General features: G+C 36.7%; 1 protein-coding gene across 2 annotated transcripts in view; it reads right to left on the bottom strand.

The window, feature by feature from the left end:
* bs (blistered) overlaps positions 1 to 18,523 on the bottom strand; it is a 232,296-nt gene that overhangs the window by 193,711 nt on the left and 20,062 nt on the right. For both annotated transcript variants that reach the window (XM_053748437.1, XM_053748436.1), the window contains exon 2: positions 12,632 to 12,874. In XM_053748437.1, coding sequence (XP_053604412.1) covers positions 12,632 to 12,874 — 243 coding nt within the window. The remainder of the gene's footprint in view (positions 1 to 12,631; positions 12,875 to 18,523) is intronic.

The raw sequence follows: 18,523 nt of genomic DNA, 5'->3' as shown, positions 1-18,523 counted from the left end.
TTATTATTATTGTACATATTTACAAAAATTGTATTTTACAGTAACAATGATCTAGCTTCTTTAGGTATTGTTTCTATCACATTGTCGGCATCACTTTTAATAACTTCGAAGGGGGCATTATCAACATTATTCATACGAAATTATATTACGTTCTAATTTCATTAATCATACGAAATAAAATGTTGACAGTTTTTTATTTGTTTTGAAAACTGTTACAGGATGTCAACGTCACTGAAAATGTTAACGCGCTAACTGACAGCACACCCTTCAAATTTCAAAAAAGTGACGATACAATAAAATTTATTTTTATAACCATCTAGCGAATCTTCACAACATCAGAAACTGTTCAACACCTCACAACCTTGTAAATATTTCAAAAAGATATTTCATTTTTTTACACTTTAAAAATTATTGTCTTCAAATTGCTCGATTCACAATAAAGTGCGTATATAAATCAATTCAAAAACTCGTTTCATTCATTAACAATCATACTAATAAACTGTAAGGCCTGTGCGCACACGCGTTACGATATTCGTATCGCAATAATAATAATATAATACATATTAATGAATGCTATAAATTTTATTCGCTACCTCAATGGCCGAGTGTATGTGTAGAGGCCTTTACGCAGACAGGCTTTTAAACAAGAATTGAATTATTACTTGTCGTACATTTATCAGGCAACATGAATAATCGTCTCAAAAAGCAATGAAGCATTTCTTAATTTCATGTGTGTTTTCCTTGCAATATTTTTTTTTACCAAATTTATTTGCATTGAATTTGCATGATAGTAGTTTATGAGGTTGGAGAAAATGTACCATTTCAAAAGTATAACAACACATTGAATGAAGAATAAAACTAAAAATAATCGCATTTATGACAAAATAACATATTTATGACAAAATTACTTTTCTCGGATTTTTTGTCCAACCTAACATCGATTCCTAATATAACCTCGATTTCACATATAAATGTTGAAGTTACAAAACATCATAGTCAGGTGAGATCTTCGCTATTCGCGGAGACTAGCTACTGGTTAACTTAAGTACTTGGGAATCAAGCCTCCTTGCTACTCTCCAACAATTCTCAAGAGTATTCTGGACAATTAACATAATGAAATAACGACGCTACGAACATTAAAACTGTCTTAGCTTCACTTGAAACAACAAATATTCTGCCAAATATTTGTATAATAATACTGAATAACAGTCGATTTTAGAATTTCTTTCTCACTCCAAGGCACTGAGATATAAGACACTTTTTGTAAAAAGTTTTTCTTTAAGTATCATCACCGCATCTTGTGTTAGGATACATCATTCGTTGCTTACCACTAATTTATTATATTAATTTATTATTACGATTCAAAATCTTTTAAGGATCCAATTTTACTAGTTTAATATTAATACTATTCAGTAATTTCGATACTAGTAAAAAGGAATCAGGTATCGACTGATACTTTAATGTTGTTTACTTTATAATCTCTATGATAAATAACAATTAACAGTCAGCACCAATATAATATTACTTTCAAATACTAATCTCATCTAAGTTAGTAGCTATAGTCTTTGCAAGTATCCATTACGTGAGAATCTTCTTTAATATTACATTATGACTTGACACACGCGTTTTGCGCGAGCCAAAATATTCTTCCGTAAGTAATCGTAACGTGTGTCTTACGTTTTTCAATACACTGGGATCGAGAAGTGTGGCGTAAAACATCGAACATCGAACAGCACCAGTGCTGTAACGATACGAGCTAATGTGTCGAAAAAACTTTTAACTCTCAATCATTATACGTAATGTATACTAAACTAAGCAATTAGCTTTTTCTCTCACTCGCGCGATATGTATCACCAAATGTCAAATTTTGAACAAAAGCAGAAACCTTTCTATTTGTCTAGAGTATTATATTTTGACATGTAGAAATACTATCAAAGTAAACAATACTGAATTAAGTACCAGTCAATACAAGTGCTCACATTCAAAAGGAAACACACGACATGCCTTAAACTAAAGTCAACGTTGTTGGATGGATCACAAACAATGTTAAAATGGGCACTAAAGCGCAAACTGGGAATGTTACGTTACAGATACAGGTATCAATATATAGGACTTGGTCCCATGATTCAATAAACTACAGTACAATATATATATATTAATATTTACCATTAAATATAAGAACAAGGAAAAAAGAGATCACCTATGGAAATTCTGAACGCGTGGCCGCTGCAGCGAGAGACGACGCAATAGCACCATACTATGAATTCTAAGGGATGGTTAGGGATGTTGGAACGAAACTTAAAATCTAATCGCTGTCAGATATCCTCGTTGTACTTAAAAACTATACAGACGATGGCACTTGTTGAATGGCCTGAGAATTGATTGAATAAAATGCATTAGAGTAAATCTTAAAAGTTAAAAACGCGAAATATAAACAAAATTTACATAGCGAACGTTTTGTAGTCTCACATCTAGAGGTTTTGGTAAGGCGAGTCACGTTCCGTACGGTATCTCTTAGTCCACAACGGTTCGCTATCCTACTGTATCCCTTTTGTATATTAACTATTTATGATGGTTTTATGATAATGACTTCTCCCTGCGACGTTTGATTCACGAGGACTTGAGCTGCTTAAATAGACGAGACTATCCCGACATGATGATGTTAACGTAGAAGAGTATTATGCTGGGAAATTATGCATACGTCTCTTTATTAGTCGTCTATACTGTTTCTTAATAGCGCGTAATAAAATACATGAGATTCAATCAATAAAATCACTTAATAAATAGTAATGTTGGAATAAAGACTCCTACTCACAGTCGTTCTAACAATGACCCAGAATTTACTAGAGGTACAAAATCATACATAACCTTCGCCTTCAGCTGGGCACGTGCCAGTTAACTAATTAAACAGACAGTTTCATGGCGGTCACAAGCTTACCGTTAACTATAAAATGAAATGCGATATGTATCGAATAACCAACACAAAAGAGACTACAGAATTAAGTCATAATTTAGAGGAGAACGGTCATTTCGAAAGCTTGGCCAACGTAAACTGAGCGCAAACACATTTTATCTCGTATACCACCTACGGTTGATGTCATGCTTGCCACACTTTAGCTTAAAAAAAGACCTAAATTCCGAAATCAAATGGCTCCAATTCGCGGAGAATAATCGGAAACAATTGTCACAAGACCACCGCGATTTTTAAGCTACCCGCGTAGGTGGCGCCAGTGTGGGCGGGCGGAAGTGAGAGCGTCTGATGGAGGTCTTACGTCCCATTCTAACACTAGCAAAAAGGCATTAGAAGAAATGGAACAGCAATAGGGCAATTCCGCAATGTCACAGATCACAGAACTTGCGCCACTACCAAGGCTCTTCAATGACCACTTTCGTCTGTACGCGACGCAACCATTCGGTGGTTTCGATACCACACGAGGACCTTTGATTCAGAAATACGGTCATTACTTTGGACAAGTGCTTATTGCTAAAATTACAATATTCGTATCACGTCCCATCGTGCCCGTATAAAATTTAATATAAGTGTACGGCTTGGTGAAATTACTTAAAATAAGCATGTTCAAATGAATTGCCGAGTTATCGTGGGTCACTATCATCATCGGTTGATTAATTTGCATTTTACGTAGGCCTCTGCCTGTACATAATAAAATATTTGTTATACTTTCTTTGTTTGGAGAAAGTATGGACCCTTGAGTACCACAACGATTTTTAGAACAATACAAGCAATTATGAAAATAAAATACAAAAGCAATAAATAGATAAATATTAAGTTACGGACGTGCATCGTTAGATGATCGTAAAAATAAGCATCACAGGATCAAACGATTCGATTGTAGAAACATTACGAGGAAGCACACAATTACGTGTATCGTCGTTAAATCTTAACCAATTTCGTTATTTTCAATGGTTCATCAGTATTTCCTAGAATACAGTAACTACTAGATGACTATTAACTGAGATAATGCCACATACCGCGGCAGTACGATTTCGAATCAAAGAATCCGTAGACCGTCATTCAAAAGATATAAAAGAGGGGAAGCTTTTGTAAGAGCAGTAATAGGAGGTGAGATTTAATGGTTTTCAATAACTGAACAATTTTCTTACTAATTGTAAATTACGACTTTTGTTTTTAAAAGATTATTCGTGCTTGAAATTTAAAAACCGTAATAAATTTGGAAGTAATTCCCACCGTAACTATGATCCACTATTACAACACAATATAATGTTAATAAATACATTTCGCCCTGGTTTTATCAATACATATTATGACTGTGTCCCATGAAATGATAAAAGAGAATTATTGCTATAAACTTGTTCAGAAAAAGCAAGGAATACTTTCTCAAAGTCACGAAGAAGAACAACATTTTTCAGCGCGGAACCCTTTCACGGACACGCCTTAAAACAACATTCGATTATTTTATAGAAAAAATAACCGGTTAAGTGATACAGTTTCGCGAAAGAAAGGAGATTGTTAATGAAGGCAATTTCGGTAACTGGACTGATTAACGTAACGGCAGAATTCGATTTCGAAGGAAAGATAAGATCGCTCGAGGAGTTTAGATATTTAATAATGTTTGAACGACCTGTATATCGAATTAACAACAAAAGACATGTGTAGTTATGACTAGTTATTATTAGATAGATAAATATCTAATCAAATTGTATAACATAAAAGATTGACTCTTCGAAATAGATAAAGTATGAATCAAAATATAAGGATTTAACAACGGCAAAAGTCAAGTTTAAATTCGCGGTGCGTTTCGTAGTGAACTATAATACTGAATATATTTAGTTAAATGAGCCGACAGTGTATGGTCATACATAAGTCATGCGAGAATAGGCGTACGCGCACATGTGTAACAAAAAGTTAGGGTAAGAGTCGAAGATCTTAGAGATATAGAACCAATTACATCTTTATTTGCAGAACCGTTAAAAGAAAGAAATATCTTTCTTTTGAAATAAACAATAGTTTGAACCTTCGATCCTAATTGATGTTGAGAGAATGCCATCTATAATTACCTTTTTTTTAAACTGAAATAGAATCTAATAATGATTTTAAAACAATGATAAGTTGATAGTTTGAAATTGACATAACTGATTCAGGCATAAAGTAGATTCAGTCAACGCCTCTACCTCAACAGCTCATAAAATGTAACTGATCACATCAAATTTTTTCAATGCTTCTATTGTTAGTCCTACATTTAATGAAATCTTCCTCAACAGTTCAAGAAACATTAACAAAGTCTACATATTAAGAGTAAATTAAAGCAAAACTGAGAAGCGTGAATAAAACTTCAGTAGCAGAGAACTAGATAGATATTTTTCCTATGATATTATTGTATTGTTTCATTTCATATATCCTATATGTGTAACAAACTAACCGACTAACGACGAGGAAGGACGCCGCCTACGTATGTATAATCCTACAACAGTCGCTGGTTATATCACCGGTGTAGGTGGCCATATAAGGTTAATGTACAAAAACAATTAGTCAACAGGCATAAGGTATAATAGAAATATCAAAGGAAAATTTTATGTAATATTATGATAGGACAAACAAGACAATAGGCATATAATTATGTCATTGATCCAAGGAAGATCTTTAACTTGATACACATTCTTAATTTTTCACCAGATCAATTTGTAACGTATCAATAAAAATGGCAATTATAAATCTCTGTGAAGAATTTATGGTGAACAAATGGTCTTTTGTTTTTACCACATTTATCAATTTATTGTAGCAAAGTTCCGCTATTATCATATTCTACCATTAACCAAAACATCATCGAGGTAACAGACTGAGTCAACACAACAATTTCCCACGTAAATCGCACGTATACAAGATTAGCATTTGAAAGCTTTTTGTTTGTAAGCTTGTATATTGACGTGTAGAAAAAGTATGATAGATTGTATGCGACAAAAGTTATGGATTTGTTTTCAGAGCTGAATAGTGGACGCGTTAGTTTCTACGCGTGTGGAATACATTATGGTGAGGTCCATTACAACGGACTGTCTGTTGGGAAAACACGACCGAATAGAAACGCCGCCATACGTGTCTTTTTAAAGGGGATTTGTTTATTATATTGATTTTTGCTTCAGATTCCTTGACTTAGATGAACTTTATTTTAAATGCGATCGCTAAATCAAAAATGTACGCGTATCTTTTAACACGTAGATGCTCTAGATCTTGTCTTTAGCCGTTCATTCGTAACCTCTTATAATTTTGATAATTTTACGGGAAATCTTCCGATCTATTTGAGAAACATTTCGAAATAAATTACAAAACTAAGGTACTACAAATAATATTGAAATTGAGCATGAATCACTGTATAATTCAGGTTGTAACCATTTTATTTGTAAATCGACGTAAATTTCTGAACTATTTTCAAATAGATTTGAAGGATGATGATTGATGATTATTCGCTTTTTTAAGATTTTTAAGAAAGTCTACGCCATTACTACATCCATCGAATTGAAAGCGCTTAGAGCAGTCTACCTTACATTCCAGGACTATTTGAGGTACACACGAGAACCACGACTTGAAGATAACGCATTATCTCTAACAACAGTTAGTCTACATTTTTGTTGAACAACAAAGCACGCCGAAATGACAATATCATCTAAGGCGGCGTACACACAACGCGTTCCCACGTAGCTGTCACCGCGGGCGCAGCCTATCGGCGCATCTACACCAGTGGACAATCCTCCTAACAAAGCCGCCCGGACCCAATCATTTCCCACGCGGTAACGGTCGCCCCCACTAGGACGCTAGTTTGAATTTATAGACGCGGAACAACCGGTAAACTCGACGTCCAATACGGTCCAACTTCGATAACAAATCGCACAGTCTCTCACAAGACAAGAAATGTAAAGAAAGCAGAGGTTACCGATGCCGAAACGGAGCAAGATCGCGATACAAAAGCATGACCGATAAGTTGTACCCTTTCAATAACAGAAAACATTGTTTGTTTGCGAACAATAATTTTAAAAATTCGCTGTCATGTCCGTAGTGGACTATGACAGCTTGTTACTGTAATGCTCATCCAAGTAATGGTACAGTTATTTACCATCGATTAACAATTATAACGTGCATACAAATCTTAACTAGATGATAAACATATTATGCTGCATTCAAGATTTAGAATTGTTTTACAGAAAATTAACTTTCATCATAGTCACATGTGAGAAAGTGATGCATACAATTTGTGAGCAGTCATTAGATGTTCTGGCTCAAATAGCCGATAATATACTGCATAGTGCATCATAACTAAATCCCAGTGGCCCACATTCCCGTTCCTTGCATAACGAATGTACTGTAACACAATATCCGCCGCTGTGACGCGCCGCTCGAATATTACGCTATTTTCGGCGCGCGCCTAATTTTAACCATGTGCGTCGCTCAGTCTAGTTTTAGGAAGTGGGCCGATTTGGATTCGCCGAATCAACGCTGGTATCGATTATACCACTCGATCAAAAGTATTACTTTATAAATCTCGATTTTTTTAATAAAAGAAAAACTTTATCGTTATTTATAACGATGAACTTTTTCTGCTTGCTTGATAAAGGGAAGCAATCGAAGTGCCAGTACATTCCTTCTTTCTAATTATTAAGGTTTAAAACCAGAAACTAGTTAGGTAGCACCTTTTTTAAATTTCACATGACTTTTTAATCGAAATAAAACACGTAATTACCTATTCTAGAGCTGCTATGGCGCATCTTTTTCCAATCAACAGATCGATCGCAGACGCGAATTGCGCAACTTGATAATCGCTGGTCCAATTATCGAAATGACAGAGACGTACCATATAGAGTGGACGATACACTCCCGGGTAAATCTATAATGGATGAGGCGCGTCCCGCGTCAATCGAGTAAACGAGATCGCATAATCGCACGCGCATACATAACTAAACGGGTCTGGACAATCGATGCCCTATTCATTAAAGTAATCGAATTAAAACCACGATTTGGTAATCGGGACGCGTAGCAGCTACGAATAAATTTCAATTAGAGCAATCAGGAGTCGCGGAAGTTTGCGGAGGCGATGGGCACGGGATAGGGGAGTCGCGCCACGCATACGAAGGCGCAAGCACGGCGCATACCGAATAGGACCTCCGCTGCAAATCATTAGAATTGCGGTAAGTGAGATGTGAGGAGAATCGTGCGATGCGACCGTCCGATAATGACGTCGAGATATTTGATTGGCTGGCGTCTATAGCCATTGTTGCCACTTTGAGCTTGTAAACGTGCAGGTGAAGGATCGAGCGACTATTCTTGAGGCAATTATGTGTACTGTCAGCAGAAAAGTTTGATATTTATTGATAAACTGCTCTGTTGAGTGGAACCAGAAGTCGCAAGTGTGTCAGAGAACTCGTCGCACTATAAACAATGTAAGGGAGCTCTCATAATTCCTGGAGGAGTTGTGACGTCGCTCGCTTCGTCCGCCAATTTGTAAGCGGCGACATAAACCGCGAGTGTAACGAAGCCCCTAAACAACGAAATACACGAACATCAGGCCAGCCCGCGAAATATCTCAACGTTGACAAGCCGACAACCCAAGAAGCTAACTCGGACTTTACAGTCGCCGACATAACGAGGGGAGCCGCTGCGCGTCCATTGTATTTATGCCTTAAACACGATTTATTTATTCGGCAAACATTACGGAGACACAAAATCTTGTCCATAAATACATGTGAAAGCACATATCAAGTATCGGAATGCAAACGGCGGGGCTCGTGTCTGAATTATGCAACAGAAAGGCGCAGGCCTGCTGTAATAGTGCACAAAGTGCAACGCAGCTCCTAAAATAATACAACTCTCTGGCAGGCAACGCACGCCGGATTTTCACGAACTCCATAAAGCCAGTCATTCAAGCTTCGCAGATAATCTTAGTTGAAAAAGTATGTGCTTGTATTCAGTCTTTGTCATCTAGAAATTAATTAACGACAATAAAAATGCTACATAAACAAATCTTTGTTCTGTCGGACTAAATAATAGAATCTCATAAAAAAATATTGGCAATCATAAAAGCAGCATATGTCACATATTTCAAGGGTTTAACATTTTTGAGACTCGTCTCTTTATATCGGTTCACTGAATACCATTGTTCCGACGATCCATCAACATGTATTGACTGCACTGGAACTTATGTGCTCCCAATTAATAATCTGATCCATTACACAGATGACGGCTGCAAAACCAAGACGGTCATTGCTCTGAAATTTCTCCAAATGCATGGGATGAATCTCTTCATTTGAGAATGGTTCTGGACACGGCAAAGGCGGTTTATCAATATTAGCCCTTGTGCAGGATTAACCGTGGGTCCATCGATCTCGCGCCCGGGTGGTCGGGCGGTGCCACGTTAATTACAAGGGAGAGTCGATCGTTTAATGTGAATTTCGCAAACATTAAATAATTTGCGAAAAAATTGAACCGGCGGTGCGTTCATGTGCGGAATAATAAATTAATGATCGCACCGACTCCGATGCCGCTGATTCGAAGCATCTTGCACAACCCATCCTAATGCCTAGTGAAAATATGGTAGAAACCAGCAACTAAGATATTGTCCGAGCATTATTACAAAATATGAGACACGAACTTGAAGAACAATGGCTTTACAACCATGTTCATTAGCAGACTGATAGATACGTAAAAGAAAGTTGACTAGATAATCTTGTAATCCCGAAACCACACGCGGTGACGATTACAACGCACCTATTAGTCAAATTAGCTTTATTGTTAGCTTGCCTTGCACAAGCCGACCAATCGGCTTACAGGCCGACAATTATGTGGGCACATTAGCTGGCACAATACGATGAGTCAACAGAAATTGCGTCTCGAGCGTTTATCAAAACAATAGTATTGATAAGTTAATAAAGCTAGGTGCGAGTCTAACGAGCGACGTTGAGAATAGACGCGTCCCATGTGAGCGGAATAAGTTATGACGTGTGAGTCACCGTTGGAAAGGCGAGCGCAGCTTGATTGTCCACGTCTAAAAAAGATCAAGAATTTACGACTCGTGTCGACAACTCCTGTAGTGGCGAGCATTCTTTTTTAAGCTCCCAGATATTCCCGAGAGAGCGAGTAGACGTGCTCAGAAACAGAACGAAAGAATCCGACGCGGAATCTGTAGAAGAAACTTGTGTGCGTCGAAAGCGAAATCTCAAGAGTTGTGAGGTACATTACGAAACATGGATGCTCGATTAGTGATACGGGTAAACTGGGGGCACTGACCGAGTTCCACATTTATACTGCTAATTCATGCACAAGAGCATCTGCATCCTACGAGGCGGTGTTACGCCAAACATCACTGCGGAACCACGCTAATACCTTTTATATTCACGGAACAGGCGCGACTACAACATTACGCACTTGACGAGAATACGTAAAGAATTATATTATGTAAACGACTGCACTGTGATGACAAGTGAAACTACTCCTAGCCTAACAGCAAAATATACGGCCTCGTGATGTGAAGTTTTAAAACCGTATCCACAATACGGTAATCGTAGGCTTGAGAAGATTAACAATGAATAGAATACAAACCAATGAAGATAAAAATCTTACAAAGCGATCACAGGTCACACTTATCACTGGGAATCGTAATTACCGGGGGAATATTTCAATCTGATCGAGTTATCGATGGTGCGTGAACAATAATGATCGATATCGGCGCGGACGTATTATTTCCGTACGTCAATCGCGAACTGGCAAGAACGACCCCCAGAAGAGGAGAGATTTTTATCAACGAGAGCGCGAAACGAAATATTCGATGCAATCGATTTCAACATATCAGAGCTGACAAGAGGTATTCGAGGTCGGGGGCGAAGGCACAGTGGGCGCCGGATGAGTTCAAAATTAAAACGATATGCAAATGAGGAGTGAGAATTAATCGACGGGTGCAATCGACGCGACGGCAGCGGGAGCAGCTACTGGGTACAAATCGATGAATAAATAGTGTACGATTAGCGACCCAAGGTGTGTTCAGCGTTTAATGGATGAATCGGATCGAATCTGAGCGGCTCAATGAGCCGACGACGCGTCGGCAGAGCCGTATTTGGCGCTCAGTACGGGTGAACATTTCATTGATTAACTGTTAGCGCAAGCACGATACGAACTGAATTAGAAGTGATAGTGTTAGATATTGGATTTATACTGTAAATTACATAGCACTGGCCCGTGTCTCAGTTATGAGCGCAGACGTGAAAGCTCCCGGGTTACACCGATTGATTTTCCAAGTAACACGCGGTCGGCCGTCGAGTTTGACAGGAGAATTTATAATAATCGGTGTCGGTACCTCCGAAAGTAATTTTCAATTAAGTTTCTCGATAATCCGGATCAGGCCGAGGACTTAGACCCGCGGCGACAGTGCCGCTCGCTCCTAGTAATTGGAAACCGCTTCTACAACATCATACAACACCTGCTACCTCAATACTTCGTTGTTTTTCTTTTCGATGAATAATAGACAACTAAATTGATGGAATTTATTTTAAGAACGGCTTAAGAACAAAAAATCTGCCACTTTCTGATAGAGACGAATGAATTAATATGATGAACTTCCTACAATTTGAACGATAATCGATATTATTAAGCACCTCGTTTGGTATGTATAGGATCTTTTTACAGAAGTGCCGAATGAAAGGCCGATTCATTGATCATAATGAATCAATAGACGCTCCCACTTCCACCGAAACTAAATCGAAAACCGGTCGCTCGTGTTAATTACAAACTGATTTTAAATCCGATTATTTCGCTACTGAATCAATTTCGACATCTCCACGACGATCATCAATTTCATTGATAGAATTTACCGTCGAATGATTAATTAAAATGTTATTTAATACATTTTTGATATAGATATAAAATTATAGAATATATATAGGAGTCAACTACTTCTGTGATGTAATTCATATAGATTCTTTGTACTTATAAAATATATCGTCACTTCACGCGAGAGATATATTTATATTATTTGTACACAAAGGAGTGAACATTTTGAACATTTTTGACAGGTGATAATTAATTTTACGAAGGCGGCTGAGCCATTTAACTGAGAATAAGAAGAAAAGATACGTCATGGACATAACCCTTACATTGTGAGGCTTACAATCTAAAGAGAAATCAGAAGATTTCCAAAGTAAATTACAAAAATATCTGTACATCGCTCAAGTCCTCGCAAACCAAGGCGTAAAATTTAAATTATGCTATCATTTTATTTACAAATATATTAACAAAATAGTTTATTGCTTGTATATTATTCTTTCCTTATATCAATTTATCTGCTCCAATAAATATTACTAATTTACAAATAGAACTAATATTCAAAGGAGCGTGCCTAAATCTAGTCTAAAAACGTGACTACTTCGATAATCCAGTCGAAATCTCTTATCAAAGGATTTACTCTAGAGCGCGCGAGCGTACGAACTACCGTTGAGGGTGGTGCGACATGTGTGGATGAGAGAGATGGGCATGAGGATACGGTTGTCCTAGGGATCCCAGAGGGAGAGGGGACGGACAAGGAGGATGCTGGTGGTATTGCTGCAGCGGCGACGGCGCCAGTCCCGGATGGTGCTCTATAGGGTACTGCGCGGAGCTCGCATACGCCAATTGCCTCACCTTCATATCCTCGTCAACTACGTTATAAGTCAGCTCGGTTTCTTCGAAGCCGGTGGCTGCCATCCGCTGCTCGCTCGTGGTGGGCGGGTCTGGAGAATTAAGGCATGTCTGAATGAGCCTTTTGCCCGCGTCAGAAGTGATCATCGGTTGAAGCTTCCGCGTCGCGAAGGTGTATACGTGGCCAGTCTCCGAGGCTACTAGTAGCATCACTTGCGTACCCGTCAATGTTGACAATTCGTATGCCTGCAAAAGAAAAAGACAGTATTATTATTCACTGAAACTAAAATAATAAATCTGATTTAACTTGTAAGCTAAAAAATATATTGTATAAAACTGCCATTAGCATTTCTTTTTTCAAATTCAAACAGCAAAACTAACAGTTTTGTTTCTCCGTGTTTAGAACCACATTGGACAAAAATGACAGCTAAAGGCGAGAACAACCACTTTCACACGTGTTTATCTAGTCTCATCCCACTGGGTGTGCCTTATAAAACAATTTGCTCTAGTCTTTGAAACACTCAGGCAAGTGTGAGCCAGTGAATATTTGGGGTTACATTATAGCCATCCTAAAAGTCCCTTCGACCTTTCACCTCTCCCACGCCACTAATAAGTAAACCACACGTAAGGCATCTCACTCTGATGCTCTCACGGCACTCTTTGTGTATGCGAGACGAATTATCACACCCACTGGCGCCCAAACTCCTACACCTCACCACCCACCGACCAAACACCGCTACCGACGATCCACATCAATCTCGACTTTGTTACTTTCGAATTAAGACTACTGCAACAGGTTGACAGCTGGGCAATTTGTCGCGGACAATTGACAAAACTTCGGTAGCTCGCGATTGCGTTGACTTAAATTAATGTTAACCATATTGTATACCTTAGAACGTAGGCAATAGATACTACCACTATTTTTGATTGCACTACCAGGGGAGCACTTGCTTTTCCATTACGTAATATGTTTGTGGTCGACACAATTCGCCCACTTATCAGTTACGTGGTAACGGTCTCGTGTGTAGCTGGCCTATTCAATTGTCATTCGATTTTGAGTTTAGATACCTCTGATTTAAGGTTGTGCTTTGTCGCCTTTGATCATTGCCGTTGAATTACGATGGTTTTATGGTTTACGATCTCGTTTCGTAGTATTTATCCAATTTGATAGTCGTATCGGCGCGATTTAGGCTCTGTTTCGTGACTGTTTTTGCAATCCAAAGCGATTCCGAAACACATTACAACACTTTCAGACTAAAATATACTTTGAATGAAACAAAAAATTACTAAAACACCTCATGCAGTTTGAAAAGGTGGGAAAGTTCGTGGTTCGTAGGTCAACGGGCTTTCAATCACTGTTGCAGTGATATTCAATAAGTAGAAATGCATGTAACAGGTAAGATAGAGATCTCAATATCACGATTCTCACTTGTAAAGTTTAAATACTCCTAGATCTACTACTCGTAAGCAACATGCAACAACTGTTTAGTCATTAGGTAACCGATTTACTATAGGTATAAAGAGGACTGAAGTAATAAATAGAATAGAAAGTCTACAAAAATATTATGATGTAACTGCTGAATACTTATTGATTTTCAAATAAGACTCTAAAAGAGGAAAATAAGAGCGCATCTCATTTGCAGAAGGATAACGAAACATGCGGCCCTTAGTTCCTACACCACCCTTCCCCATTCACCCGAGTGATTGATGATAACACTGTAATTAGTACTACTTGCATCTGTGACACTGACACCGTTATCTTCAAAACAGGTTCGTTCGAAAATAAGCCTTAAAATATCAATAACAAGATTCACAGAAACCGCACTGAAATTGTGACAGTCAAAAACATTGCCGAAATTGACAATTACAAATGTACCTTTAATGAGCTCCGTTGTTACTTGATTAATGGTGGGATGTGAAATTTCAGTGATCTCCAAATTTATTGACGCGATCGGCATTTTTTTTAAATAAAAATTGCGTATCAGTTTCGATCATAATTATTCGTCACCTCGTTTCGTTGATGGAAGTTACGATACGAAATTTGTACGCATCTTGTTAAATTTTTCCACGACGTTTTTTTAGTTATCGTTATAAACTACCAACATTTCCATTACAAGAAACATATATGTATTTTATACACTGGTATGACTCCATACTGATACTATCTTATGTACACTTATGTATCACAATGATTAAATGAAATGAATTAATCACCGCTATAAATATTGCTTGGTAACAATAAGATTAGCATAATACAACTCAAACACAACTCTCTCCCTTGTGGACAAAGTTTCCTAGTTAGGATTAATTAGATAAGTATAAGCAAAAGTTACTAATTGTTATCGAGCTCTTTGTTGAAATGTAAGGCTTGAATCTCAAACATTTCCACAAGAATTACAAGATTTCCAAAGGCCGAAACATTGAAGTGAGGTCAAAGGAAGTGCGTGGGCTCCAGCTTTGGTGTTTGTGGGCATAAAGAAAAGAATTCAACAACCGAATTAACGATTGGGAAATATTACATAACCCCAACAAAGAACTATTGACTGATCAAATTAAAGTCTATCAAAAGTTCAAATCACTTTCGGTAATTGACGATAAAAACGATGTAATTAAAAGTTCTGATAAAATTTCGCAAATTATAATTTTTTATTTGTTTAAAAAAAATGTGGACTTAACGCCATGGTAATTTAATTCTCTATCTAACTATTAGACCATACAGAGATACCATAAAGTACATCTAAAAATAAATAAATAGAAATGTCATGTTTATACACATAGTTTTTGTTTTTTTGTCTGGACTATATAATTTTATTTTCATGACAATCAACAAGATTATACGTCGATATAGGATGGATGGATTAATAATACAGTAATAATGTAGAAAATTTCATTACTCGTAATAACTACGCGAGGATACAGTCTAAGCGTAAATGTGTTATAAATTGACAGCTATCCTCATTATCCCCTTTAATTGGTCCTTCGATCTTTATAACCAACAAATGAGGCTACCAAGCCTACTGTCACATTAAACTGCGTAGAATTAATAGACTGTTTTAAATTCATCTTTTTATCCAGATGTTGCTTACAAATTGTTGTAAAATAGGCAAAAAGGGTTTTATTATGCCTTGTGTTCTAATAATACTTTGAAATGTGGTATTTTTGCTTTTACCTTTAGGCTTCGTAATTTGCTGAAGTATTTCAATAATTAAATATCCATTGATTATTGCTATAATTCAAGATTTGTTTTTTTTTTTTTTGTAGTGAAAAACCTCAAAAACTACTGGGCCAATTTTGATTAAATTTAGCACAGAGATAGGCGAAACCTTCAGGAGTGATATAGGGTACTTTTTATTATGGTTTTACCCGAGCGAAGCCGGAACGATACGCTAGTGTATGTACTATAAAGTAACAGAAGGAGTTTATGAAGAAAATGTTGAACGTGGAGGAAACAAGAGAGCCTACGTCTATCCCTCTCGCTCTCATCTATATCAAAGTAGAAACAGTAACCAATTTCTTTCCTTTGTGCCCATATATAGACCTAATAATACAAATGTATCACCTAATAACAATAATGACAGAGGAGATTAGACCAATCTTTGAGGAAACTTGTCAGTTTCTCGAAAGGCGATTACTTTAAGCTAAACCAATAGGCGAGGCGATTATGACGACAAATGCGATGACCACTTGACACGCCTGACCCTAAGTAGGGCTGGCACTACACAGTTTCTAGCAATAAATCCTTACATATTATAAAACAAAGTACTCAACCGCGTCTGTTTGTCTGTCTGGTCGCGATAAACACAAAAACTACTGCACGGATTTTCATGCGGTTTTCACCCCAGGTTTAGGGGTATAATTTATTATGTTTTTACTCGAGCGAAGCCGGGTCTTTAGTTTTATAAAATCACTAGCGGCCCAGTGATTTTATAATACTAAAATAAACATATGTATTTTTATGTCCAAAACGAAATCGTAAAATATTATTATGAATAGATCAATGTTTAATCCACATAAGATAAAAAAGTATAAATAAGATTTTAAGGCAACCGTGCCGAAATCGAAACTAGTTTGCCCACAAATTCGGGATTTTCAAAAAAAAAATTAATTACATTAAACACATAATTTGAGCAATTTCATACCAGAATTACAAGTACGCAATTTTTTTTTTCATTTTAATTACAAAATATCTTACGAAACTGTTGAAATATACATTCACTAGTTTGAATTGAAGGTTGATAAGTTGATTTCAATATAAATTAGTATGACTTTCATTATAATCCCTTTAAATGGAGGAGTGTGACGTCATAATCCGCAATATCATTTACTGTTGGTATTAGTTGGATTGACAAATCTGCTCCTACAATATATTTATGTAAGGAGTTATTGCGGAAAAAAAAATCACCGGATAACGCGATCTAGATCAGTCAAAAGTGATTGTAAACATGTGTAACAAAATCAGAACCCGTTTTGGGGATACCGAAAGAAATTTCACAGTACAGTTGGCCACCTAAAGTGCTACTCGATTTAAGAGACCGATGGAAGAATATCTAAGTCTGTCCAAGGATTATAACACTTGCAACTGAAGTGGCTAATAAATATGTAAACAATATATTCCCAGCGGTCGCCCTGGTATCTGAATGGAATCATAAGGACCGAAATCTCAATTTTATTCTTTTTATAACAAGTCAATCGGCACCGCATTCTTTTGAAAAAATTTATTAATTTTACTACATATTTTCACTAGACAGATTGTTATGAAATTTGATACACGTATAGAAGATAACCTGGAATAACACAAAGGGTATCCCGAAATTCCCCGAGTGAAATCCCGGGGCGCAGCAAATAAAATATAAAACGGAATACAAATACGATGGACCAATACCAGACTTTTTCAACTTATTTTAGTTAAACAGTACCACGAATTAAAAGATCGAAAGCCAATACCTGTCAAAACTAAAAGTAATAAGCACCTGAGTGGCACAATCCCTTTTACAATATAATCGCGAACTTAAAACTTCAGTAGCACCGATCTGTCAGATCACAAGTCATCAGAATCGGGACAACAGAGGTGAAAAACCGAATTAAGGTCACTTTATTACACTGAGTATGTAGGTATACAACTAATATTTTAGTTATATAGACTAATAAATAATAGTTTCATATTCTGCGAAAAACTTGAAATTAGAAAATAACTCTCTTGGAAATTTAACTAGCGGCCCGTTCCGACATCGCTCAAGTGGTATAAAGAATATATAACGATCCTATTCTCAGACTACTGAATATACAAGATCTAATAAATCGTGAGAAAAATTGAAGACGTCATTTCCTCAGTGTATTATTTGGAAAACATAGGCTTTTTTGAATTTTTTTTTTTGATACTGACGAAAAATATTTTAAAAACAATTTCAAACCCCTATATTTTCATAAGATTTTTAACAAATATGTTCACGCTTGCAAAGTTTATTTTGTCTTCTTAAATACAAACAAAAATTAAATTTAAATAATCACCTTCATTATTTTGTAATTTTGAGTAATTGTGCGCACGCAGAGATATTAATGTTTCTTGTACGGTGCTAAGTGTAAACCGAAGAATTAATTTTAAATTACTTTCGCCAATAATTTGTATTTAAGTTTTGATTTAATGGAGGGATGCGCTTGATAAACTGCGTGTATGTACAGTCGACAGTAAATCAACCATTAAATTAATTGCACGTTCGTCACTATTATTGAGGTGTTAAGAGCTTCAGCATAATTTATTTTTTTGATACAATTTCGACTGCACCATATTTTATGCTATTTTCTTGTGGTCCATAGGTGAAGCTGGCAGAGAATGGCTTATTAATTTTGATGATTATGGTGGTTCCTGCGATGGAGGCAATATATTACACTCAATAG

Source organism: Plodia interpunctella, chromosome 8 (assembly GCF_027563975.2).
Source record: "Plodia interpunctella isolate USDA-ARS_2022_Savannah chromosome 8, ilPloInte3.2, whole genome shotgun sequence".
NCBI classification, from domain to species: domain Eukaryota; kingdom Metazoa; phylum Arthropoda; class Insecta; order Lepidoptera; family Pyralidae; genus Plodia; species Plodia interpunctella.
The sequence above is the reverse complement of the archived record's forward strand: the minus strand, read 5'-3'. Positions and strand labels throughout refer to the sequence as shown.